Here is a 25,814-nt window from a genome sequence, read left to right on the forward strand (position 1 = left end):
TCTATGTAGTTTCTATACCAGCAGTGAGTGTGAATACAGTTTGAGTATAGACTCATGAATGAGGTCTTAGTTGACTCTGCCTGGATAATCTAGTCAAAATTCATCTGACACAGTCTAAAATGAGATTTGTGATTTCATCATTCCTAGGAAATATCGGAACGGCCTCTGGGGAGAGTCCCAGAATACTGGGTGAGTTCAGGGAGAGAGAGAGAAACACTAATCTAACGTGGAAGTGGCCATACCATATCAAATGTAGTCCATCTACTCCAGTGTCCAGTCTGGGACAGTGGCCAATGTCAGCTGCTTAAGAAGAGGTGCAAGAGCAAAAGTACTACGACCTGTCTTGCTTACAACACTCATGTTAGTGCATCCCAGAATGTTTTGTTGTTTTTGCAACAGTGTCACACTGTTGACTCATACGTAGCTTGTGGTCCCCTATCACTCCTAGGTCCCTTTCTGTCGCACTCCTTCCTACATAGTCATTTCCTATTTTGAATGTGCGCAACTGGTTGTGCCTTCCTAAGTAGAGTACTTTGCAGTTGTCCTTGTTGACTTGCATCCTGTTTGCCTCTGGCCATTTCTTCAGTCTGTCCAGATGCTTTTGAATTATAATCCTGTCCTCCAAAGCGCTTGCAAGCCCTCTCCATGTGGTACCATCCCCAGACTTTGAGCATATTCTCTATGCCATTATCTAAATCATTGATGGAGATATTGAACAGAACTAATCCCAGAAATGATCGCTGCAGATTCCTTCTAGCTATGCCCTTCCAGCATGACTGAGAACCACTGATAACTACTCTTTGGGAATGGTTATGCAACCAATTATGCACTCCCCCCTCTAGACGAGATTTCCCTAGTTTACTAATGAGAAGGTCATGTGAGACTGTATAAAAGAACTTACTGAAGTCTAGTTATATCACATCTACCACTCTTTCCCCCCCCCCCCCCCCCCCCGCCATTCGCAAGGCTTTTTACTCTGTCGTCAAAGGAACCTATCTGGTTGGTTTGACGTGACTTGTTCTTGAGAAATTCATGCTGTCTGTTACTTACCACCTTTATTATCGTTTAGATGTTTGCAAATAAGTTCCTTAATTATTTGTCCCATTTTCTTTCCTGGCACAGAAACTAAGCTGACTGGTCTATAGCTTCCTGGGTTGTCCTTATAAAAAGGGAAATAGGTGGGCACTATATTTGCTCTTTTCCAGTCTTCTAGAATCTCTTCCATGTTCCATGACTTTTCAAAGATAATAGCTAATGGCTCAGATATCTTCTCAGTCAACTCCTTGAATATTCCAGGATGCATTTCATCAGGCCTTGGTGACCTGAAGACATCTGACTTGTCTATGTAAATTTTAACCTGGTTTTTGTTCTTATTTTATCTTTGGAACATACCCCATTTTCACTGGCATTTGCAAGTGCCCAATCCACCTTCTTGGGGGAAAACCAAACCAAAGAAGGCATTGAGCATCTGTGCCAATTCCTTATTTTCTGTTGTTGAATAATCTGTACCCTGCTGTGGTATTTTCCCAGCAGATGCCTAGTTGATGTCCCCCATCATTGCAAAGTCCTGTGCTTTGGATGATTTTTCTCCTCTTCTGCCTTTTGCCTGTTAGGTGATCTGTGGTAGACCCTACCATAACATCACCCTTGTTTTTTATCCTTTTTTATCCTTACCTAGAGACTTTCAACAAGTCTGTCTCCTATTTCCATCTCAATCTCAGTCCAAGTGTATACAATTTGTGTATCTATAAGGTAAAACCAGATACTTCACAGTTGTTTATTTACTAGCATTTTGAGTTCTTGCTCTTTATTCTCCATACTTCTCACATTAGCGTGCAGGCAGTTAAGGTACTGATTTGATTTTGCCCCACTCTTCTGTCTTGTTTCTTCTTTATCTCTGCCTATAGCCCATGCTCCCCTCCAGATCCTGACCCTTCTCCCAGATCTCCATGTTTTTGACTTACCTTCCTCCCAGGGTCCTCCACCAGGCATTCCCATGAGACTTGCGCTGATTGCTTGGGCCTCCTATGTCTATTCTGCCAGTATCCCATGTGTTGGATCCAGCTTACCTTCAGTTGGTGATAGGTCACCAGCTCCGCCCCTCTGTTCATTGAAGTGTCCAGAATGTATGGCCTTGGGTCTAGCGAGACTGTTATGAACTTACCATCATTCTTTGGTCTGGGATGCTCTGGTACCAAGTACTTTTTATGGGCAACCATGTGTTCAGATATCATATTTGTTATAGATGATCCACAACTAGCACAGAAGTCCAATAACAATTCATCTCTCAGGCCCAGGGAAGCCATTCCTTCCATTACTCCCCTCCGGTATCTTCATCGTTCCCTACATGCATGTTGAAGTCCACCCGTAGGACTATGCCTTCTTTTAAACCAACCAACCAAACAAAAACCCCCCAAAGCCCCAAACCTCCCTATGTTATGTAACTCTGTGGCTGTGTTCATTGTCTCCCTAGAGATTGAAAAACAATACAGCCAGCTGCTTACACACCGGTGTGATTTTTAGAATAGGCTTATTAGATGGGGGAAAAGCCTATTAAATTACCTAGTTAATCTCAGCAAAAGCCACATTCTTCAGTAGGTTTCTTTTCTCAGTTGTTGTCCAGTCGTAACTATGATGGGGCTTCCACGGCCACATAGACTGTTTTTGTAAGTCAGTAGCATGGATTAAATAGCTTTTACCAGATATTCAGCCTACATAATTTCTTACATTTCATTATTTTCTCGTCCTATAGTCTGTTTTAAACTAAACATATTATGCTAAATTCCTCCTCTTCAGTCAGTGTGATGCCCTGTCTCCCTTTTTCTCATTGCTTAGTCAAGAGGTACATATTAGCTCTTTTAATTTTTGAGCCCATCTTGTGCTTGATTTTGTATTTGAGCTTTTTCCCAATTGCTGATATTTTTCTGGGAATGTGACACCAAGAATATCAAGATGCCTAGCCCTTCCTCCCTCTTCGATTTTTTTTTTTAAATAAAGTCCAACATGCATAGATCATAGAGCACTGCAAGCTTGACTCACTCTGCTTTAGAGTGATTCTTACAGTGACACTACATGTTTCATTTACCACCCGCTACTTCTAGGGATCTCATAATTATAGTGGCGGTTCTCGACTTTCTCCTGCCAGTTGTATATCTGCATTTTCTAATTAATTTTCCCTAATTGTATTAGCTTTCACTCCCCCAAAGTGAGCGCTTGGGCAGAAGAAGTAAATCACTGTGCCGGGCTCTCACCTTATTTCTGTCTTCTCCGGTGCTCATTTCTGTCTTCTCCAGTGCGGTAACCTAACTACCGACTCAGTTACTGTGCTACTGGTGATCCTTTCCCCAAATCTTTAATACAGCTGTTAAATAAAAGTGGGCCTCACGCAGATCTCTGCCAAACCCCTCTGGTGTTTCCCTAAACTCAATATATTGCATGTTCTTGTTTGCAGAAAGTGTTTGTTCTTAGTTTTCAGACTGCGTGCCAGTGCTAGATAAGCAATTCATTTTCATGTAAGGTGTGATGTGAATCTGTACCAAATGCTAGTTAAACTCCAACTCTATTGCATCTGCTGTGTTCCGTAGTCACTCGCTCTAGAACTGCCATGAAAGCAGTCAGATTTGTCTGAGAAGGCATATGCTTTCCAAGGCTCTAATAGTGCCTGTTTCTCACTGGTCATTCTGTAGGGTGGCATTCCACTTGGTTGATGTAAAATCTGAGTGATTGAACTGTGTGAGGGTGAAGCACACGTGGGTTTTGAAGGTGAAACCTGCTTCCCGGTGTGTGGCCAGGGTCAGCCCCGGGCGCAGATGCGGAGTCTTTCCACATGTGCAGGATTTGCAGTGGTACCTTTAGGTCACCGCACACGTGGCCAGCACGGCGCAACTTCAGTTTTGTGCTGAGGGCTTTGTGTTGCCAGTTTTGCTTGTACTAGCACTGAATTCACCCAGATTCTCTTGACTTCTATGTTGAACATCAGGTTCATGCATTTCACTATTAAAAGGGTCACAGATATTTGCATACAGGGTTTTTTTTGTTCTTAGGAGTCCCTACCCACTTTTCTCCTCACAAGCGTTAGCAATTCTGCATTGGGCTTTTCTTCATTGTTACCTTAGGAAAGGCTTCCTTTCCAGCGTACTCTACTGTGCCTTTTTATTTTGAAAAGCTGGGCACAGCAGGGCGTGTGAGAAGCAAAGCACACGTTTCCTAGCATCCATGTTACATTACAAAAATGAGCCAAGCAAATAAAACACGACTTGGTTTAAGGTGAAGAAAATTGTAGCTTTTGAGATTGAATTTGTTTTCCTAGCGTGGGTGCTTTCAACTCTTTGTGTTTGGCAAATAGTGGTGATATGCTTTTTTTGGTTAAAAATGCTTGGCTTTCAAATATATTAGAGGCATTGAGAATTATTTTGAGCTCCTCAGCCTAGCACGTCTCTGTCTTCACTCTTTAAAAGGTGCCTTTTTAGTATGAGGGTACATGACTTCTGAGAATTAGAATTGGAGAGTTTTCAATAGCTCAGACTTCTTGTTCTCTAGACGAGCGCTCACGGGTAAGTATGCTGGGGGGCATTTCTGTGTTTTGTATTCACTAGTTTTCAAACAGCTTGGCCTATGACTTGTTGACTTGTTTGTGGATTACTGCTGGCGCATTGATAGCGTGGGGTCATCCACCATGATATTAATTTTCTGCTAAAACAGAATTTACTTAAGGGAATAAGTTGGGAAACCATACAACTGTGACACAAACGTAAACCGTGTGTTCCATGTCCTAGGCAAGTACTACAGTGCAAATGTACACTGCTGTATGTTTAACAGCTTCTGTGGTGTAATAACTATTGCGCACCTGGTCTAATTATGCTACTACTGTGAGGAGGAGCGTGGTAAAACAAGGTAAAATAGCGCAAAATCTGAGCAGCGCATGTTAATTTTTTGCTAGTCTCTTCAGCTGAATGGCCACTTCAAAACCATATGTACAACTTAGTATTTTGCAAAATTAAGAGATTCCCTTTATTTGCTGTCATTTAGTTTGGCATAACTTCCCCGTGGTCCCTGGCAAATGCAGGAGCTGGTCTGAATTCCGTAGAAGGACAATATCCCCCTTTTGCACCCCCCCCCCCATGACTGGATGCTGTGCCCTTTCCTACAGGCATCTGGCTCCAAATGCCGGATCTAACGTAATGGAAAGAAGCTGTCCCTAACAAGCATGCCCTTTTGCACCCATTTCCCATTGGGACGGTGCCTGGATCCAGTTGTCTCAGCTGCATGTAGGCGTGACGATTCATTTCCGACATTGGGATGCTATACTGTGGTTCCAAAGAAATGTGGATCAAAAAGTAAAATGGGTCAGGACCATATTGTATGGGTCAGAGGAAATGAAATGGGGTCGCAGTGCTGTGGGACATTTGCCATGTCCTTAGAGTAGCTGGCTAGGCTGGTAGGCATTTAGTTGGCATCACCACACTTGTTCTGTGATTCCGCTTAATGCTGCGGCTGGTGTGAGCTGCCTACTTCAAAGGGCTGCAGCAGTTGGAGACAGAGGAAGATGGCTTAGGTCCCATGTGCAGTGGTTACTTACGGTTTAATCATGATCTTCTGGCAATGCATTCTGATTGGTCAAGAGTTACTGTTTGTGACATTAAGCTTTTTCCTCCTTGTGTAACTAGGGGAAATGGAAGAAGAGATGGAGAACCCAGAAATGGTTGACCTACCAGAGAAACAGAAACATCAGCTAAGGCATCGAGAACTCTTTCTCTCGCGGCAGCTGGAATCGTTACCTGCCACGCACATAAGGTAATGACTTAATTCTTCTAGCAAACAGCCTAATGTTAGTCTAGTATTCCCCCTGTGTAAGATTACATTTTGTGCAAATGTTACAATAATAGCATTGTGTATGTCGTAAGAGTTATTATCTTATTTTTTTCATAAAATGTGATTTCTTTCTTTTTTAGAGGCAAATGCAGCGTTACTCTATTAAATGAGACAGAATCCCTTAAATCATATCTGGAACGGGAGGTATGAATCCATTTTGCAAATTGAAAAGCTTCACCAGGTTATTTTGCCACAGTTTAGTAGTGGAGGCTTTCTGCAAGTAGCCCAATTCTGAGGTTTCATTTTTTTCTCATTTCTGAGGTTTACGGGGTGCTGAAAGGGCTACTAGAAAATTTCAAGGTTGATACAATTTTCCTGTTCTGCAATTTGCATTCTGCTGTAAATATTTTTGTTGCTCTAGCAAGTAAGCCTATTATATATTTGTGAGAACACTAAACCATCCCTCCTCCTATAAAGAAAACACCACTTATTTTGTCAGCCCAGCAGTCTGAGTGTTCAAAGATTGACTCACCTGTTGACAGGAATAAATTTGAAATAAATAATAGAAGTTGCTGTTGGCGACCATTACAGTTGAGATTGCAGAACAGTGCACCCAATTTTTCAAGGTCATTTTCTGAAATTGCCCACTGAGGCTAACGTTTTGGTTGGTATCTCTTCATAGTTAAATTCTATCTGGAAGAGTCAAACTTATGCTTGAATGATAGGAAAGTGTGTGTGTGGGGGGGGATAATCCTCTCTTTTTTTGTATCCATTCATAAATATAAATTCTAACCAGTCTATTTTCAATGAAACAGCATAACCGCGAAAGCTTACAACTCCGAGTTTGGGAATAGCCTGTTAGTGGTAGTGAGAGACTGTCAGAATTTTTCCCTGTCCTCCTTACTGAGGCACACATGTTGGGAAACAGAAGTTTTAGAGCATTGGAAAATGATTTGTGAACACACCCAGTGAACACCTGATAAAGTTCTGAGGTCATTGGAGCTGCCTCTCTTCTGTGGCAGTGCGTAGACTGGCGCTGTCTAGCCTGATGGGTGCAAAGATAGTGTACAGTAATTCCTCATTTACACTAGAGATATGTTTCAGAAAATGATCATGTTAAGTGAAAATGTGTTATGTGGGGTCAATTTTCCCATTGAAAATAATAGAAAAGGTGGGGGTTGCGTTTCAACCGGTGGCTTCTGTTGGGACCGGGACACAAGGTTGGGGAAGAAAGGGGACTGGGTTACAGCGCGGGGGGGGAATTGGGTTGGGAGTATGTCCCTGTGACGGGTCTGCCGGGACCCGCACTGCGTCCAGCGAGGGGGGTCACCGGGGAACGGCACGGCGAACCCTCCGCCACTTTGCAGGGAGGCAGGGGAAGGCCCGCGCAACCTCCGGCGACAGGCTGGCTGGGGAAACCCAGCTGCCGGCCTGCAAGCAGGGGTGGAGGAGAAGGGGGCATCCGGCGAGGGGGAGTCAGTGGGGAAAGGCGCGGCGAGCGGCGAACCCTCCACTGCTTTTCAGTGAGGCAGGGGTAGCCCCGTGCAGCCGCCGGCAACGGGCCGTCTGGGGAAATCATGTTATTCTGACGATGGTCATGTAATTCAAAAAACGTTCCCTTTAAAAAAAAAAAAAAAAAAAAAAAACCTTATCACAAAAATGTGTTAAGTGGGCACGTGTTAAATGAGGAATTACTGTATCATACTGTGCACATAGAACATTTGATATTCTGATTTTTCTGGCTAAACGCACAGCTTACTGTTGTTGAATTATTTTATATATATATATATATAGTGTGTATGTGTGTTAGAAACTATTTAAATTGCCTGAATTAGCATTATATTGGAACCCTAAGCCTACATTTTTGATAGTGACTCAATTTTTGGTTGTCCAGATTGATTTGCAGGAAATGCTAAGTCGCCATTCTCTGGATATCTGGCCCATTAAAGGTGCCTTCAGCTGAGCACCTAAAAATTGGGGCATCCCAAACCACTAGCATCTGTTTAAAATGTAGGCCTTGGACCTTGCTTTCTGGTCTTTTTGTAGATTTAAACTGTGCTGCTTTAATCTTGTATTAACACGTTTGTGTGTTTAATTTTAGTTACAATTGACATATCTGAGCTGCCTGCTGGTGTCAACAATCATGTTGGAATTTGACCTGACACTCTGGGAGCTTCGTTTCAGAGATTATTAGCAAGTTTTTCTTCAATCTTATTTCTATGGAGAAATAGACGTGAATTTTAGTATGAAAGTAGCGTTGCAAACATTTGCAAGGGGGTTTGTTGTTTGACCAGACCAATGTTACAGAAGTATGAGATACAGGGCAAATCTGTTGATTGAAAACATGATGGCAACAGCTGTAAACTTGTTTAAAAAACCAAAACAGGGTCTTGCAAACTGTAATCTGTAGTCCGTTCCACAATCAGGCTTTCTTTCTAAACACGCCTCTAACCTATTGTAGTGGTCAAAAAATATATTGAATCCGACATTTGTGTTCAAGTTTTTTTTTTAAAGTGATTTAATTGCTGAATATTCAATTTTCTCTTCAGAATGTTAACCTAGAAACATGGCGAGTCTCACACATAAGGCTGCCAAGGGGGCAGGGTGTCAAACAAGGCCCACTGTATTCAGAAAATGGTAACCACCAGCAGGCAGCTGAGAAAATGCCAATTGAAAGCACAAGTTTAGAAAGCCTAGTTCAGGGGTCTCCAGCCTTTTTAAGCACAAGATCACTTTTTGAATTTAAGTGCGATGTAAGATCTACCTCAAACCCAAACACCCCTGCCCCACCTCCTTCCCACCCCTCACCCCAGCCTTCCTCCTGCCCCCATCCTCATTCTCTTCTGTTAGGCTGGGGGCAGAGGGCTGGGTGAGGGGAGGGGGGTGCAGGCTCTGAGCTTGGGCTAAAGGATTTGGAGCTCAGCCTGGGGCAGGGAGTAGAGGTTCCGGAAGGGGGTTCAGGGTGCAGACTCTGGGAGAGTTAGTGCAGGGGACTCAGGGCTAGGACAGGGATTGGGAGCGCAGGAGGGGTTCAGGACTGGTGCTGGGATTCGGAATGCGGGCTCCAGCTGGGCACACTTACCACAGGTGACTTCTGGGTGATGGTGCAGTGGGCTAAGGCAGGCTCACCCCTGCCCTGGCCCTGCACCATTCCCAAAAGCAGCCAGCAAACTCTCTTCATCCCATCCCCATTCTGCTCTGTGGAGATGGGGGAGGGGGAGAAGGGCACCCAGATATCAGCACCCCCCCCCCCTTCCCCAAGCCCTGCATAGCAAGAAGGAGGCTCCCAGGGGGTGGGAGGCAGGAGCTGGGAGGGGCAGCTGAAGTGCCACCACTTGACAGCCTCCCGGCCAAACCAGTCAGAATCACCCGTCAAAGGCTCCAAGATCCACCAGTCGCTCCCGATCTACTGGTTGGTGACCACTGGCCTAGTTAGTTTCTCGGTTTGACAGTACTTAGTTGTTTGTGCTCATCTGCAGTTTAAGGCGCTTTTCAAAGAAAAGAGGTATACTTCTCCCCATTGTAGAGCTGGGTTACCTCAGGCAGGGGAGAACTAGCTTTCCTAAGGTCAATTTAGATGCAGCTCTAGAATTAGTACCCTGCTAACTTTCCCTTTTAACTGCCAGAGTTCTGGGCTGAGTGGTGTTGGCTATTTTTACAACTGAGCAAGCGTTTTGGGAAGAAACTCCGCACAATGCGAGAGGTTTCATGGTAGTGGTACCAGAGGAGGGAACTGTTTTAGTGGTAACAAACTAGTAAGCCTTCTAAAAAGTCTCATGGGGAAGCTGTGTTCGTCTGTAACTTTAAAAACTATGAGTAATCCTGTGGCACCTTAGAGATGAACAAAACAAAAAATATTTTTGTTAGCCTCTAAGGGCACATCTACACAGCAGGCAAAAGTCGAATTAAGCTATGCAACTTCAGCTGCGTCAGTAGTGTAGCTGAAATTGAAATAGCTTAACTCCGCTTTTGGAGCTGGCGACACAACAGGAGGTTGAAGGAAGAGCACTCTCCCTTCGACTGCCTTCACTCATGAAATGAGGGTTACCAGAGTCGGAAGAAGATGTCCACCAGCTTGATGTTATTTCGAAATAACGGTTTGCTGTGTAGACGCGCATTTTGTTATTCCGAGATAACACTGCCGCGTAGACGTACCCCAAGATGCTACATCGCTGCTTGTTTTTACTAGACATGGACAATTTAGAGAAACAGAGTTTTCTAGAAAACTTCTGAGTGTAGAGAAGCAGTAGCAAGAGAGGCTGAAGAGAATGTGGAGAAAGAGACAATTGCCCTGCCATAAATTCATTGAAGGAGACGTAACACCTGCCTCTCCTTTCAACCTTTTCTCCCACTACCTGAAACCTACACTTTCCATTTCAAACCTGGCTCCCACTGAAAACGAAACCAGTGTCCTAGAGATCTGGAATCTGGCCCCCTGATGCTGTGACCACTCCCAGAAGAGGGGGCAGTTAGACCTGGGACTGCGTGCCTGGTAGAGAGTGAGACATGCAGGCTAAACTTCTGGGGGAGGTCGTGGGCAAAACAAAAGTCTCCTTCAGAAGGATAGTGGAGGTTTGCTTAGATAGCCCTTCCAATGGACTAAACTCCTTGGGGGCTGACTTGCATTGTCACCATTGGCGCTGCTGCTTTAGCTCGAGTTTGGAAGAGTGGAATAAGGAGGAGGAGAAGCCATGGGAGAATCTGAATTTACCCTGGTTCTTGACCTCCAGTGGGGTAGGGATGGGAACAACGAATCACAAAGGGGGCAGAAGCACTTAATCTCGTCTTTCCTCCTCCACTCTGGGCATTGTTTTATAGCCTCAAATGTTCTTTGCCTTGCAAGCAGGTATCCAGCAGCCTGGAGAACAGTGCCCCAGGGCGACTGCCCGGGCTGGTCTCTAGTCTGTGAGTGGGCCTGAAAAGGACAAATAAACTGCACTATGTTTCAAATGCATTTTTAATTGAGCTGGTGAAATCGAATTTGGTTGCATTCCAAGGCTGTTAGCTGCTCAGTATTTCTGACCGTAGGTTAATTGTGTACACGTTGCCGACTGACCAACCTCTCTTGAGGGCTGTATTTTCCTCAGATAAAATGGAGCGGCAATATCTCTTATTGGTTCAACATTGGTTACTGAAAGAGGCATGCCTTCAGGCTCTGTGCCAACGTGAAAGCTTGTCTTTCACCAATTGAAGTCAGTCCAGCTAAAGAGATTGCCTCACCCACCTTCTCTCTGTAACATTCGCAGACCAACACAGCCACAATATCACTGCAAAACCAGGAATTTTCCTGTCCACGTCACCCACATATTTTCTGGCCCTTTCCTTTTCCCTAACTTTCTGCAGTTTCCTTGTGGCTTTGGTATTTGGCTAACCTCACTGACAAACTGGGCTACAGTCAGGGTTAGAAAGGGGCATTCAGGACATGTCTGCCACACCTCATCTCCTCTGGAGAAGTAGGACTTCATCATTCAGTTCCCATTTCAGCAATCCATTTTGATTTTTTTTTCTAAACATGTTGAGCATAATGCTATTTTGTGTGTGTTTAATTTTCTCTTCCCTTCCTTTCAAGCAGCGCTAGGAGGGAGGTGCGTACAGTTGTTACAGCGAAAATGAGCACAGACTATCAGAAATGGCACAGTCCTTTCACATGGGGGTTTGAATGTCACTTTTTCCAGCATGTTGACTGCTGGAAATTCTGATGTGACTTCTGCCACCAGGTGGTGCAGGAGAGCCCAACTGGCCTGCGGAAGGATCGGCTTCTCTTTGCATTGGAGTCCCGCGAGAGCGAGACGATGTTGCTACAAACTTGGTTTTAGAAAAGCCTGTGGCAGAGCAGCATGCGCTCATACACGTGTTCTTCTGGGAGTGGGGTTCAGGAAGGTGGCAGGGGCTGTGCACCAGAACGCGGGGCAACGCCTTCCTTTGCACCTTGCTCAGAGATCCCAGGAGTCATCTTCCTTCTAAAGGGTGAGAGGAGGACTGTGCGTCAAGGCCGTTTTGAGTGTTGCTATGACTCTGCTACCACACCGAAGAGAAACAGGACTTGGTGCACTTCTTTTGGGAACAAGAATGAGAGCAGCAGAGAGGGCTGGACTCCCATTAGACAGAAATGGAACACAGTTGTTTTGTAGATAGGATTTATTTGATTTTTTTTTTCAACATGTATCTAGTCACCAGACATACAGCAGCCAACTTACTGGCAGAGGGCAGAAATGTCGAATGCTAAATATGCAAATCCCATATGACAAACCATTTTTTCCAAAGCTCAAGCTTTAAAACAATAGGGGTGTGTCTAGACTACATGCCTCCTTCGACGGAGGCATGTAGATTAGCCAGATCGGAAGAGGGAAATGAAGCCGCGATTAAAATAATCGCGGCTTCATTTAAATTTAAATGGCTGCCCCGATCTGCCGATCAGCTGTTTGTCGGCAGATCGGGGCAGTCTGGCCGCGATGCGCCGACAAAGAAGCCTTTCTTCATCGGCACAGGTAAACCTGGTTTCACGAGGCTTACCTGTGCCGATGAAGAAAGGCTTCTTTGTCGGCGCGTCGCGTCCAGACTGCCCCGATCTGCCGACAAACAGCTGATCGGCAGATCGGGGCAGCCATTTAAATTTAAATGAAGCCGCGATTATTTTAATCGCGGCTTCATTTCCCTCTTCCGATCTGGCTAATCTACATGCCTCCGTCGAAGGAGGCATGTAGTCTAGACACACCCTAGGTGCTTGCAACTGAATCCTGGCTCTTCCCAAGGTCCCGAGAGGCGGTGCTTACAAGGCATTGCAATATGCAGCTAAGAGCCTTTGGACTCTAATTTTTGAGATTCTGAAGTGAAGAAACTTTGCATCTGAATGGGAGTCTGCTCTAGCGTGCTGCACACGTGTTCTGCCTCCGCTCCTACTCTGACGTGTCTCCTCTGTCCCTCTTATGGCAGTCTGGAGAGAAGCTGGCTGAGAGCCTAGAGTTCATCGGCACAAGCACTGTTCTTCACTCCACCTCGCTGCTTTAAGGAGTGGACTGGGTTATCTAGCCTTCTGAGCCTACAGCACGGCAGCCTACCTTGCTGTGTGTTTGCTGGGCAGTCTGCCCCCACCTGCCTGATGTGCTAGATACATGGCGTCCCAAGAGGACCGAAGCACAAATGAGGCCCTAGGCTTGTAATGCTGGGACGTGGACAACAAACTCGCTGCTGTTTTTTTGAGACAGCACTGACTCTGCTGCTTTGTAACTGACAAGCTGATGAGCCTGATGTCATCAGTACTAACCGTGCCACTGTGGCTGCTTCCATTCCTGGGGCTCTCACGACCGATCGTCCCCACGGAGGCTCAAAGTGAGCTGGAGGGCACCGTGCCGCCACTCATCCACGGTGCTTTCTTTTGCCCGCCCTCTGCCGCCCCACACATGGGCAGCGGGAAGTGTCTGTTGGAGCGGGGAGACCCCGTACCCGCAGCACAGAGCAGCCAGAGGCCTGGGGAATGTTGCAAGGCGCAGTAGCCTTTTTCATTGCTTCCGCAGTGCCGCATGGTGGGACCTCCTGTGAGGGGAGGAGAATGCACAGCCGGCCCTCGGCTTTCCTTTAGGTCCCTCTGCTCTGCACGTGTCACTTGTGTTCCAGGGTGTTGGTCACGGTGGTGCCAGAGCCTTGTTTGCAGGAAGCTGTGCTCATGTTGGCTGCAACAACTGCATTCGTGTTCCTAAGGCCATGAGGCCCTTTCGCTGTCCAAGTCCTAGCATTTCATGTTGGTTTTTGAGGCTGGTGTTTTGATTCATCGTTTGTCCAACCAATGAAAAAATATCGATAGAAAAAACCACAAGTGTGATTGACAACAGGTCACTTGGCTGCCAATAACGTTAATAACGTTGCTTGCCTTTTGTCTCTGTTTTCTTTTCAGGATTTCTTCTTTTATTCACTAGTGTATGATCCACAGCAAAAGACTCTCCTGGCTGATAAAGGAGAGATTCGTGTTGGAAACAGATACCAGGCAGATATAACAGACTTATTAAAAGAGGGTAATTTCCATGATTCTATTAGACTTGTCAAGATGCCATGGAGAAAATGGTCCTGTTTTGTTTTGTTTGAAGTGGACTGTTGGCTCATGGGATATGGAATCTTTCCCCTCGAGGTCACATGGGGGGACTGTCCTGGCTGGTGAGAGGGGACTGCGGTGTTATCAGCTGAAGGCAGTTAGTTGGGTTTCAGTCCAAGCTCAAGTGGGCAGTTGTCCAGGTCATAAAGGCTGTTGAAACGCGTTGGATTAATTGGTTCCTTTTGAGCCGATTCTTTTTTTAAGAGGGTGTCTGAGAATCGCCTAGTGACGGAACCCACGTTTTTACCAGACACGTGAGAACTTTTGTTTTGAATCAACCCTCTTCTCACACCTGGGTTCCTCCCACCGCCTCCCCCGTTAAATACTGTCTGGCCGTTACTCCTGGATGCCCACTCCTGCAGCCATCTAATCACCCGTCGCTTTTGGCTGCTGTGCTGGAACTCTTCCCTGTAGAGCAGGGGCAATAAGGTTTGCTGTCGTAGATAGACCAGTCCAGGACAGGGGAAATTGGGGGGGCGGGGGAAGGTTTACTGCCCTCTCCTGATGCACGTAAGGAAGGGGAGGGACTGTAGGAGTCGTTCCTTTCCCGGCAGGCCCAGGGAAAGGGAGCCGGGCAGCAGCTTAGGGGTCTGGAGGGTTTTGCTTTCCAATGCTCCCGGGCTCTGAAGGAGCAGAGGCATAAGAGTACAGGGGTCTCCATTAAATTCTCTGTACCATTCTTCTGGCTAGAGGTGTGAATTTTGGGGGGATGAAATGCAGAAGAAAAATACTTTTTAATTTTTCTGAAAGCTGTTCTACTAAAACGTGTTTAATTTGCATTTCAACCAGGTGAAGAAGATGGAAGAGATCAATCAAAACTTGAAACAAAAGTTTGGGAAGCATTTAATCCACTAATAGACAAACAGATAGACCAGTTCTTGGTGGTAGCACGGTAAGAAAATTTGGTCTTTGCTTAGGAAAAACTAAATAACTTTAACTTTCTTTTTAATTTTAGCAGTGATTTTTTTTGTTTTGCCTTCTCCTGTCCCAATCACAAAGTTCATGTTCTCTCTTTTTCCGGGCATGAACTTTTTTGATTGCTGGTTCACTTGCTCCTTTTAAAAATGTGTGTTTCGCTTGCCTAAATGGGTTGAGACTTGAAGTGTAAGATGTGAGGCAGGATCGTTGTTCGTCTGAGACAGAAAATGCAGCTAAAATGAAGGAATGATGGAGAACCATATCCTGAGAGTTTACTGTAATACCCGCTTTAACATTTTGACAGGAGTGTGGTGAGGGTTTTCAAATAGCATTTGCTAGATTATGTAGATGCAACTTTTGGGTAAAATCTGTAAGGTGCGTCAGAGAGCCAGGCTTGGTGACTTGGATCACTATCCCCTCCCTCCCACTCCAAGTGTGAATGTGGGGTGTACGCTGCAGAATGCACAACTGTTCAGCTGTGAATAAACTGTCCTAGAGGAAAGATAATGGGGTGACTGCTGTTCCTACTTCCACCTGCTACCTTGTCAGTTCTCTCCTCCTTTGTGCCGTCAGTTCATTAAAATGTTCTCCTCTTTCTGGAAAGGGTTTTGATGCACTTGCAGCTGGGTCCTAATCAGGTTTCCACTTCAAGGCTGATTCTGCAGCATCTCTTGAGGGGTGGGATGGCAAAGATACATCCCAGTGGGGTCCGTGTGTGTGTGTGCGTGTCTCCTTGTGTTCCCCTACGCCATGGGGACAGGCGACTCTAAGCTTTGCAATTGGAGTTACATTAGTAGCGCAACTCAAATGCGCGTCGCTTCGATTTACTTGCCACGGGACCCACGCGGCACTAGGTCGGCTCCCACTGCTCCTCTCATTCTGGTGGAGTCCGAAGGTGGCTAGGAAAGTGAGTGGCATTCAAACCCGGTAGGTCAGTCACCACAGGGTCAGTCCATCCCAGGAAGACTGTGTGCATTTTGCTGTGCTCGCTTTGCATGCAAGGCTAATGTTCTCTTAACCCTTTCCAGCTCCGTTGGCACGTTTGCCCGGGCCCTAGACTGCAGTAGTTCTGTCAGACAGCCAAGCTTGCACATGAGCGCTGCTGCAGCCTCCAGGGATATCACACTGGTAAGATCTTTAAGAGGATTTTGAGAAAAATAGACAATTCACATCTCTGCTATGGCAGCTGGAGCATGGGGGAGGGCAGGGGGTGTGATACTCTGCATTGCAGCTGAACGCTGTTGGAGGTGTTCATGCTTGTCAGAACAGTCCGGATTCGTCAGGGCAACTGACCGGTCACTCAAAGCCACCCAGACTGGAAATGGGGTAAAACAAGTGCTCCCCCTGCCGATGCATGCACTTCTGGCAGTGGCGCATGTGGCGAGCCACACGCATCTCACGTGGAATGGCCATGGGTGGCCCCTCTCGCACACCAATCATCTGTCTCTTACCCCGGAAAAGCTGAGCTCTGTCCTTGCTGCTGTGGTTTTGAGTGGGGTGGGGTTTGCGCCTTTGGAACTTCCTCTGGTTTTGATGGATTTTTGGTTGTTAGGAGTGTTGCGGTTAGTCTGGAGCAGCGACCTGTTTTTAATATTACGTGTTGCTGTCGATCTGAGTAAATGCACAAGAAACTGAGTGTGGCTTGCACTCAAAGGCCCCTCGCCCCTGCTCACGCATGCATGGATGCAATCTGAGCGGGGGGGGGGGGTCGTTTGCATTTTCTGCAGTTATCCCATTTCATTTAGGTTTTTGCATCTTGTGACTGAATCAGTGAGTGGAAACCCCAAAGCCATTTGCTAGAGGAGGATTGTACCCAGTCACTAGTAGTAAATGCTCAGTCTGCGCCAGGGGAAGCTGTTACTAATGCATGGTGGGAGCATATTTCCCCTTTCATTACAGCACGCGGGATGCGTAGAGCACAGCGGTTCTCAAACTTCATTATACCATGACCCCAGGGAAGGGGACCAAAGGTTGAGCCTGCCTGAGCTCTGCTGCCCCATGCGTGGGGGTAGAGGGAGGATGAGGCCTGAGGGTTTCTGTCGTGGGCAGCAGGCTTGTAACTTTAGCCCTGAGCACTGGGGCTTGGGCTTCAGACTTGGTGATGGCCCTAAGCCCCAGCAACCTTGGTGCAACCCCGAGTTTGAGCCTCCTCCCCCCTCCCCCCAGTGTAACGCATCTGTTGCTGGCTTCATGTCTAAGCATTTTACTTTCGATAGGCCCAGCTTCTGTTCATTTGATTTTTTTTTAATGTTTCTGTTTAGTTCCATGCCATGGACACTTTGCACCGAAATGTCTACGACATCTCCAAGGCGATCTCCGCCCTAGTGCCGCAGGGCGGGCCAGTGCTATGTCGGGACGAGATGGAGGAGTGGTCTGCTTCTGAGGCTAATCTCTTTGAGGAAGCCCTGGAAAAATACGGCAAGGACTTCACTGACATTCAGCAGGACTTTGTAAGTATATGAGGAGGCAGAGCAGTTCCGTTGCGGCTCTGCGCTGGGGCTGGTCTCACGCACAGAATCTCAGCCGGAGCCAGGACAGCACGATTTCACTGACCCTCTGCCTGGCTTGGGAAGTGCAAGCCCTGGACTTGACAGGCACTGATTATCTATGGCCACCACGAATGGCTGGGGCCCCAGCAGGCCCTGTCAGGAGCAGTTGCCCTCTCTAAAGCCTTTGCTGAACGCCTGCATTCCAAAGAGTCTTGTGAATTTCAGTGAGGTGCCAGCTGCTTGTGGTGATGCACTTTTTTTTGTGTGTCCCTAGCTTCCCTGGAAGTCCTTAACCAGCATCATAGAATACTACTACATGTGGAAAACTACAGATCGATACGTGCAGCAGGTGAGAGGAGAATCGGCTCAGCCTGTTGGGTTTTGAGAGCCTCTGCCTCCGTTGCCTTTCGGGGGGCGGGTATTGCTGCTGTCTGTGATCGTCCACAATCAGTCCAGCAGGTGGATTTCAGTGCTCCAGAGCCCTAGAAACAACCCCCTTGCCACAGAGCTCTTCCCCACCTAGCTTCCATCATGTAAAATGTGGGCCTTCTGCGTACGACCTTTTCACATCGACCCCTTCCTTTCCTGTCCGCGTTGGAGGAGCTCTCAGGTGACTGCTTTGCAGTTTGTCTCAGAAGTGCAGGAAGGGAGCAAAAGTAAAACGTGAGCATTGCTGTCAGCGGTAACTTGAGCAGGGCATTAGCCAGGAATTTCTGGGGGAGCGGAGAATACTGTGTAAAACTACAGTGGGTTTCCAGTGGTATCCCTGTGTCAGAAAGGCAACACATGACTGCTAATAATGCCAAGAAGTGAACTTTATTCCTGTTCATTAATCGATGTGTAGGTGCCAGGGGTTGAATTGCCAGAATCCCAGCTACCATGGTACGAACATTCGTCTTCTGGGTTTTTGTTTTTCACTTTCTCTCTCTCTCTCTCTCTCTCTCTCTCTCTCTCGTGTTTTTTTTAAAGAAACGATTGAAAGCAGCAGAAGCAGAAAGCAAACTAAAACAAGTGTACATACCCAACTAGTAAGTATCGTCTCTTGCTGATGAACTTCCCGTTGCAGGAGGGATGGGTTATGTAGTAGCTTTCTCTTTCTCCGTCAGTATGATGCACCAATTTTATTTGTAATACTGAGAAAGCAGCCATAAAACGCCCAGGCCAGAAGAATTAACAATCTGGATTATTAAATAAGTGCGTAAGGAGGAGCTCTGGTTTAGAAGAATAAATTAGCTATTGGTCTAACTTGGATGTATATTCATGTGGAGCCTGTATCCAATAACTCTGCTGTCTGCGTCCAAGAAAAGACCTTGTAAAATAGACTGACCAGAAGATGACCACCTGCAGCTATTTTTCCAGCCTACTGGCCAGGGGAGTGAATCCCATTTAAATGAGATCTCTGGCCTTTTCAGTGTCTGAGTTGTGTAGGCTGGCTGCTAAGAGCCAAGGGATGCATGGAGCAGCTTGGAAAATAAATGACTACAGGGGATATGAGGACAATCTATAAAATCATGACTTGTGGAACTCATGGATAGGAAGTGTTGTTTGCACCTCATAACACAAGAACCAGGGGGGCACCCAGTGCATTTAATAGGCAACACGTTTAAAACAACCAAAAGGAAGTATTTTTTTCCACGCAACATACAGATAACCCATGGAACTCCTTGCCAGAAGATGCTGGGAAGGCCAAGACTATAACAAGGTTAAAAAAAGAACTAGGTAAGTTGATGGAGGATAGGCCGGTCAGTGGTTATTAGCCAGGATGAGCAGGGATGGTGTCTGCGGAAAGCTGGGAATGGGTGACCATGATGAATCACTTGATGTTTACCTGTTCTGTTCATTTCATCTGGTTTGACCCTGCGTGGCCTTTTGCATGTTCTTCGAGGAAGTTGTGCGGCTGCCCCAGTCTGTGGTTGACAGCTTCATGTGGTTTCAGGGCCTCCTTTGAATGGAAGCAGACAGGAGGAAACCTCCCGTCTGCACCATGAGCTGCTAGACACTTTGCAGTCTTCCCCATCCTCCAGAGTGAGGCTACCTAGTCACGAGGCTCTTCTGTATTTGCCTAAGGTGCTCCGTTGAATGCCTGCCGCTGCTCCACCAGGGTGCAGAAGACTTGAGAAGTACTAGGTGCCCTTTAAGGATTCTGGGTGGTTGGTTGTTTTTTTTTATTAGGCTGTCCCCACCTAGCTTCCTAGCGGGGATGTGGTGAAAACAGGGGAGGGAGTGTTTTTCAAGACCTCGCCCTTAGGACAAGGACCAAATGTGTGTGGATCTCTCTGAACAAAAGTCTTAGTGGGCGCGTTGCACAGGCTCCGGATCGCACGATGCCATGCCGAGCAGGGCAAATGCACAACTGTGACTAATTAGGAAAGCCCGGGGCCTTTACTGACCAGCTGCTCCACAACTGCAGGGAGCAGTTCCAGTCTGTGGGCCAGAACGGCTCCCAGGCATCTCCAGGTGCTGCAGACAGTGCTGCCTGGGGTAGGTCTGCGCAGGGTAAGATGACTCCTACATGCGGAGGTTTTAGAGAGGCTTAGCGCATACAAGAAGGCCTCCTTTTGATGGTTCAAAGCTTTCCTTGGACACAGACGACTGCACATGTTGCAGGGCTCGGGGGCTACCCTACGTTCCTTGTGCATTACACACCTCCAAGCGAGACATGTTCAGTGCGACACAGACCGCCAGATGCCACCTCGTGCCACACTCTCTGCTACATACAGGGATGGCATGGAGCTCTTGATCTGTTCAGATGGTTCCTTTCACATCTCTTAGGAAACTGCACAGGAAACTCTTCTGAGGTCAGATGGGGAAGGCTATTTCTGTACAAGGTGGTCCCATTTTACTCCTCTTTACTCTGCAGTGCTTTGTACTTGTTTCCGGAGGGCAAACTCTGAATAACTTCTCAGCTCGTACCTGAGCAGTCTAGCCAGTCTCCGCCAGAGACGTGAGCTTTGAAGAGACTATTTTCTGAAGGAGGAAGGAAGCTACTTTTCCCGGAATTCTCGAAGTATATTGCCTGTGCAAATCCATCTTCTCTTTCCTTCCTTCCTTCCTTCCTCGTTTCTTTAGAGGCTTAAGCAGCATGTTATTCATTCAGAGAAGAGCAGAGGCATGTCTATCAACATCGCCCCTTGGTTGCCTAGCTTAGATCGGTTTTGGATCAGTAAGCAAGGTGTACTCGTGACCTGAATGGTTAACTGCTTTTAAGTAGCTCTGGGACGCGTGAGGAATGGCATGTGACTTCCACGGTATGATCCTGAGGGGAAATGTGTTCAGAGAACTCTGTTTACGGTAAGTAATCGTTCTTGTTTTCAAATTCGTAGACATGTAAGGAAACCCAAATCGTTGGTTTTAGTCTTCTGGGCCGTCTCATGTTAAGTCACATACTGCAAAGTTAAATGTGTCAATTAATTTTCTCCCCTTTTTTGTTTTGTGTTTTAAGTAACAAGCCAAACCCCAACCAGATCAATGTAAATAATGTCAAGCCGGGAGTGGTAAATGGGACGGGAGGACAGGCGCAGAACACGGGAGCAGGACGGGCCTGCGAAAGCTGCTATAGTAAGTGATTTGCAAATGTAGCCATTGTGCGAGCACAGCCGAAGTTCTCTAGCACTAGGACTAAAGCAAAGCTACTTGCGGGGGAGGGGAGTGGAATAGGCAGGTTTTTCTTCTCACAAGTATTTAAGCTTTTCGAGTGGGTGAGTCTTTTGTAAATACCTGTGAGAGCTGATGTTTCCTGCAGAAGAAGAGTGAGCATCTGAGTGAAAGGCAAGGTTTCAGTTCGGTGCAGAGGCCTGGGTGGTGAGTTCCCACGACTATTCTAAAAGCAGTGAAGTTGAAAGAACATGGGTATAGCCGCTGTGTTCTCATTGGCTAACTTGTCATTGGCAACCCTCCTCTTTATGGAGGGCCTTTTACATGTACTAAACCGTAGGGTTGTATGGAGGGTCAAAATGACTGACTCTTTCTCTTCCCTAGTGGGAAGTTGGGGAGGGGATTTCGAAAATAGAGAAGAAAAGCTAGTGCCCCCTCCCCTGGCCTATGCAAAGTGTTGGTTTGGTTTTGGAGTTGCAACAGAAGATCTCTCAAAGGCATTGCCAGGAAGTTTCCCCAGTCTAATGACTCTTATTCTGTTGTTTGGAATGATCTACTGAAGAGTAACTATTTGAGCTAATGTCGTCATTGAAAGAGACACCAAGTGGGTGACGTAATATCTTCTATTGGACCAACTTCCATCGGTGAGAGACAAAATCCTGAATTTGTAAAGAGCTCTTCTTCTGCATAAGCTCAACTGCTCTCTCACCAGCAGAATTTGGTCCAATCAATGAAATTGCCTCGCTACCGTGTCTTTCTAATATCCTGGGACCACGCTGGCTGCTAGCACGCTGCATAACTTCATTAGAAGATATTGACAGACGATGGAATTCGCCTCCTTTCCAGTGCAATGGTCTTACAATCTATTTTATTACCTTGCGAAGCTGAAAGGGCTTCCTTCTTTTGAGATGGTAAAGATGGTTGTAAAGGCTATAAATGTCGAAAATCAATTCTGTTTAAGAATATGTATATTTCCACCTTTATTATCCCTAGCCACACAGTCTTACCAGTGGTATTCTTGGGGTCCCCCTAACATGCAGTGTCGCCTCTGTGCATCCTGTTGGACATACTGGAAGAAATATGGTGGCTTGAAAATGCCAACACGATTAGATGGAGAGAGACCGGGACCAAACCGCAATAATATGGTACGTGCGTCCAGTGTAAAATTGTGCAGTATGTACATCTGTTTGCAGGCAGCTCAGTCCTGCTGGCTGGAGAGCCAAAGGTTCAGTCCAGTTAACAATAATGCGGGGGAAATCCCTTATTCCTACCACACACAACCATATCAACTATACAGTAGAACCTCAGAGTCACAAACGGACTGGTCAGCCACAGGCCTCGTTTGAAACCAGAAATTCCCAATCAGACTGCAGCTGAGACCCCAAAAAAGCGAGTGCAGTGCAGTGCTGTTACACAGAAATGTCCTTGTTTTTAAAAGAAAAGACAAGGCAAGGAAACTTTCTGTGCTTGTTTCATTGAAATTCAGATGGTTAAAAGCAGGGTTTTATGTTCTGCTTTTATGTAGAGCTTCAGAGTTGTATAGTCAGATGCAAACTTTTGGAAACAACCATAATGTTTTGTTCAGAGTTACAACCTCCATTTTTGAGGTGTTGGGAGTTACAAAGTTCTACTCTACAACTTTGTAATGCCTAAACCAACAGAATTATTAGTCAGATCTTGGCTTTTTGGGATATAAGGGTCTGGCCCATGCAATAATTGGCACGTCCTCTTTTTCCACATATCGGACAGACGCCCGAGATGTTGAAAGTTTAAATTGGCCCTGTACTTTCATGTGAACCAAAGTTTTCCAGAAGGAATGGTGGCCAGGAAAGAACAGTAGCTTTGCAGATGGGAGAAGTGATTATTCCCCTTTATTCAGCACTGGCGAGGCCACATGTGGAGTATTGCATCCAGTTCTGGGCCCCCCACTACAGAAAGGATGTGGACGCACTGGAGAGGGTCCAGTGGAGGGCGACCAAAATGATGAGGGGGCTGGAGCACATGACCTATGAGGAGAGACTGAGGGATTTGGGTTTGTTCAGTCTGCAGAAGAGAAGAGTGAGGGGGGATTTGAGAGCAGCCTGCAACTCCCTGAAGGGAGGTTCCAAAGAGGATGGCGAGAGGCTGTTCTCTCAGTAGTGACAGATGGCAGAACAAGGAGCAGTGGTCTCCAGATACAGTGGTGGAGGTCTAGGTTGGAAAAACTGTTTCCCTAGGAGGGTGGTGAAGCTCTGGGATGGGTTACGAGTGGTATCTCCCTGCTTGACAAAGCCCTGGCTGGGAGGATTCTGTTGGGGTTGGTCCGGCCTTGGGCAGAGGGCTGGACTCAATGATTTCTGAGATCTCCTCCTCCAGGCCTAGGGTTCTGTGATTCTAAGGGTGATGGAGGGTTGAGTTGTGTTCTTAGCTTCTTGAGTCTCTGCTCCTGCTCTTCTCCTCACCTTCCGTCCCTCAGCCTGCATCAGCATCAAGCGTCTCAGTCCCTGGGCACCTTTCAGAAACTGAGTAGAAGCCAATATTTACGGAGAGCAAGTATCGCTCTCCCTCCTCCCACCCTTCAAAATATTTAGGAGAGACGGGACTGGGTGGGAGTGACGTGGGGACTGGTGTTTACTCATGCTGGCGTTCTGAATAATGGAAGTGCTAATGCTTTTTCCCCAGAGTCCTCATGGCGTGCCAGTCCGAAACAGCGGGAGCCCCAAGTTCGCCATGAAGACGCGCCAAGCGTTCTATCTTCATACAACAAAGCTGACCAGGATTGCCAGACGCTTGTGTCGAGAGATCTTGCGTCCTTGGCATGCAGCAAGACATCCCTACCTGCCCATCAACAGTGCAGCGATCAAAGCAGAATGTGAGCATGTACCCAGCCAGCCCTCCTCTACCTATAAAATCGCGCGTCTTTCCTTTGGGAAGGATCCCGCCAGGGCACTGTGGCCAAGCACAGATGACCTGCTGCTATTTGTTTCATGTTCAGAAATGGCCTAATGCATCACTGTTGTCACACCACACATTTGAATTGCTCTGGTTTAAGTGTCACTTGTTTGCCAGCATGCAGCACGTTCCTTTGCTTGTGTGCTCTGGCCAAGACATGCAGCTACTTTGGAAACACCCTTTCCTAGGAGAGAGCTCTCCAAAGAGTCGTTTTAATGTCCGAGGCTCCTGTTAGCTTTTAATACGAAAATCAATGTTTTCCCCACTCCGATATTGTCTTCACAGGCACAGTGCGCTTACCGGAAGCATCAGAAAATCCTTTGTTGCTAAAGCAAGTTGTTCGAAAGCCTTTAGAAGCAGTACTCCGGTATTTAGGTAAATATGCTACCGCTAATTCTCCTAACTGTGTAAATATGTTCATTATTCTGAGTCTAGAAACCAAGCCTGTGTAAATGGATCTGGAAAATAACATCCTCTTCCCGCAAAGTTCTGTCCGTCTCTAGAAATAAGTCAGTAACCTTCGGTAAGGTGCCGCGTTCAGCGTATAGACTCTTGTTTCCGTCTTGAACGAGACAAAGTTCACTGTCACCCCTGTAGCCTGTCTCCTCTTCACGCTGCGTATAGGCCTGCTGGCCAGCAGCCTCCTACTGCCCACCCTGCACCCCATATGAGAGTCCTCGTTAGCAGTCCCGAGGCAGCCCGGGGTGTGTGGAGGAGAGGCCTTCTGCTTACAACCCATGCAGTTGGCTGGTCCACAGTCGCACTCTGGCGCAGTCTTAATGTCACTCTGACAGTGGGGTCAGCTGTGCAGCCCCATCTCCAGGCGTAGAGGCTTGTTCCGGAAGTGCTGTAGTAAGCGCTGTGCAGGATTTGTAGAAACGCTGCTGTGGGCCTCTCCATCGCTGCAGGGAAGGCAAACGTCTGAAAGGGGCTCCCAGGGCTGCACAGGGTTCTACCCGCTTGAGGGGAACGTGTCTGTTGTGGAAGAAATGATGGTCAGTGAGAGATTTCAAGGCCGGCGGGCAACGTTGTCGTCATCAGGCAGAACACGGGCCAGAGAACGGCCTCAGAATAATCCGATGTTGTTAGATCAGGACTTGGATGCAAGAGCTCAGCCAAGCGTGTAGGTCCCAGAGGTGGTTCGGTAGGCAGCCCTCTGCCTGCTGCGTGGATTGGACTCGTGCTCCCAGGGTCAAGTTAGTACGAATTGGGCTGCTGGAGAGTCTCTCAGATTGCTCACAACAGGCAGGTCTCAGCGACGTAGTGACCCCTTTGAAGCAGCCAGACAACACCCCAGACTGCTTCCTTCTTACAAAGTAGGAATTAATTCTTGTCCTGTCCAAAAATTCCCTCTGCAGTGTTGTTTGGCTGCAGCATTGTTCGTCTCGTGCCCTGCGTTGGTTGGCATGGCTGTATGCTATTAGACATCTGCCCCTCTTCCTAAGAGCGGATGGCATGGCTTCGTGTCGGTATAGTTGGCAATGGGAATAGCGCTTTGGGATCCTTGAAACAAACAGCTGATGTTTCATTACCGCCTGGCGAATGGATGTGAAATGGTGCTTCATGTGATCTCTTGCTGCTCCCTGTGACCATAGTGCCATGCACTAGTTACATAATCGCATGCAAACCGTGCGTGGCCTGAGAGGCCGTCTTACGAGCGCCGCAGTGAGCCCTGCCATTGTGTGTGATGCAAAGGGACAAGGCAGCAGAAGCCCCTCTTGGAATATCTTGTATGTCGATAGTTTGAAATCAGTTGTGTTAATCTCCTCCTGTTCTCTTATTACTTAACATTTGCTTTTGTAGGTAACCTGAACTCCTTGGCACCTCTACCCGTTAGTGTCCCATGACCTAGCCTGTAGCTCTCCGCTACAGTCTGTAGCCAGACAGCCTCTGGCAACTCACTTTCTGATGGTCAAAATTTAAGATGCCCAATGTTTTAATTATATAGCCATCGAGTTTAAGAAGAGTAGAGGCCACGTCTGGTT

The 25,814-nt window shown here is 46.9% G+C and overlaps 1 protein-coding gene across 6 annotated transcripts in view; it reads left to right on the plus strand.

Moving 5' to 3' along the window:
* The window catches only part of MTA1 (metastasis associated 1), an 85,705-nt gene that overhangs the window by 36,295 nt on the left and 23,596 nt on the right, over positions 1-25,814 (plus strand). For 5 of the 6 annotated variants that reach the window (XM_075937074.2, XM_089780647.1, XM_075937077.2 and 2 more), the window contains exons 4-15: positions 5,667-5,793; positions 5,952-6,015; positions 13,703-13,820; positions 14,687-14,789; positions 15,844-15,943; positions 17,077-17,265; positions 17,579-17,653; positions 18,274-18,332; positions 20,747-20,862; positions 21,892-22,043; positions 23,560-23,749; positions 24,115-24,204. In XM_075937074.2, the coding sequence (XP_075793189.1) occupies positions 5,667-5,793; positions 5,952-6,015; positions 13,703-13,820; positions 14,687-14,789; positions 15,844-15,943; positions 17,077-17,265; positions 17,579-17,653; positions 18,274-18,332; positions 20,747-20,862; positions 21,892-22,043; positions 23,560-23,749; positions 24,115-24,204 (1,383 nt within the window). Of the gene's footprint in view, positions 1-5,666; positions 5,794-5,951; positions 6,016-13,702; positions 13,821-14,686; positions 14,790-15,843; positions 15,944-17,076; positions 17,266-17,578; positions 17,654-18,273; positions 18,333-20,746; positions 20,863-21,891; positions 22,044-23,559; positions 23,750-24,114; positions 24,205-25,814 lie in introns of those variants that run through there. The other variant, XM_075937078.2, reaches the window with a different exon arrangement.

The sequence above is a fragment of the Pelodiscus sinensis genome, chromosome 9 (assembly GCF_052426305.1).
Source record: "Pelodiscus sinensis isolate ZL-2025 chromosome 9, ASM5242630v1, whole genome shotgun sequence".
NCBI classification, from domain to species: domain Eukaryota; kingdom Metazoa; phylum Chordata; order Testudines; family Trionychidae; genus Pelodiscus; species Pelodiscus sinensis.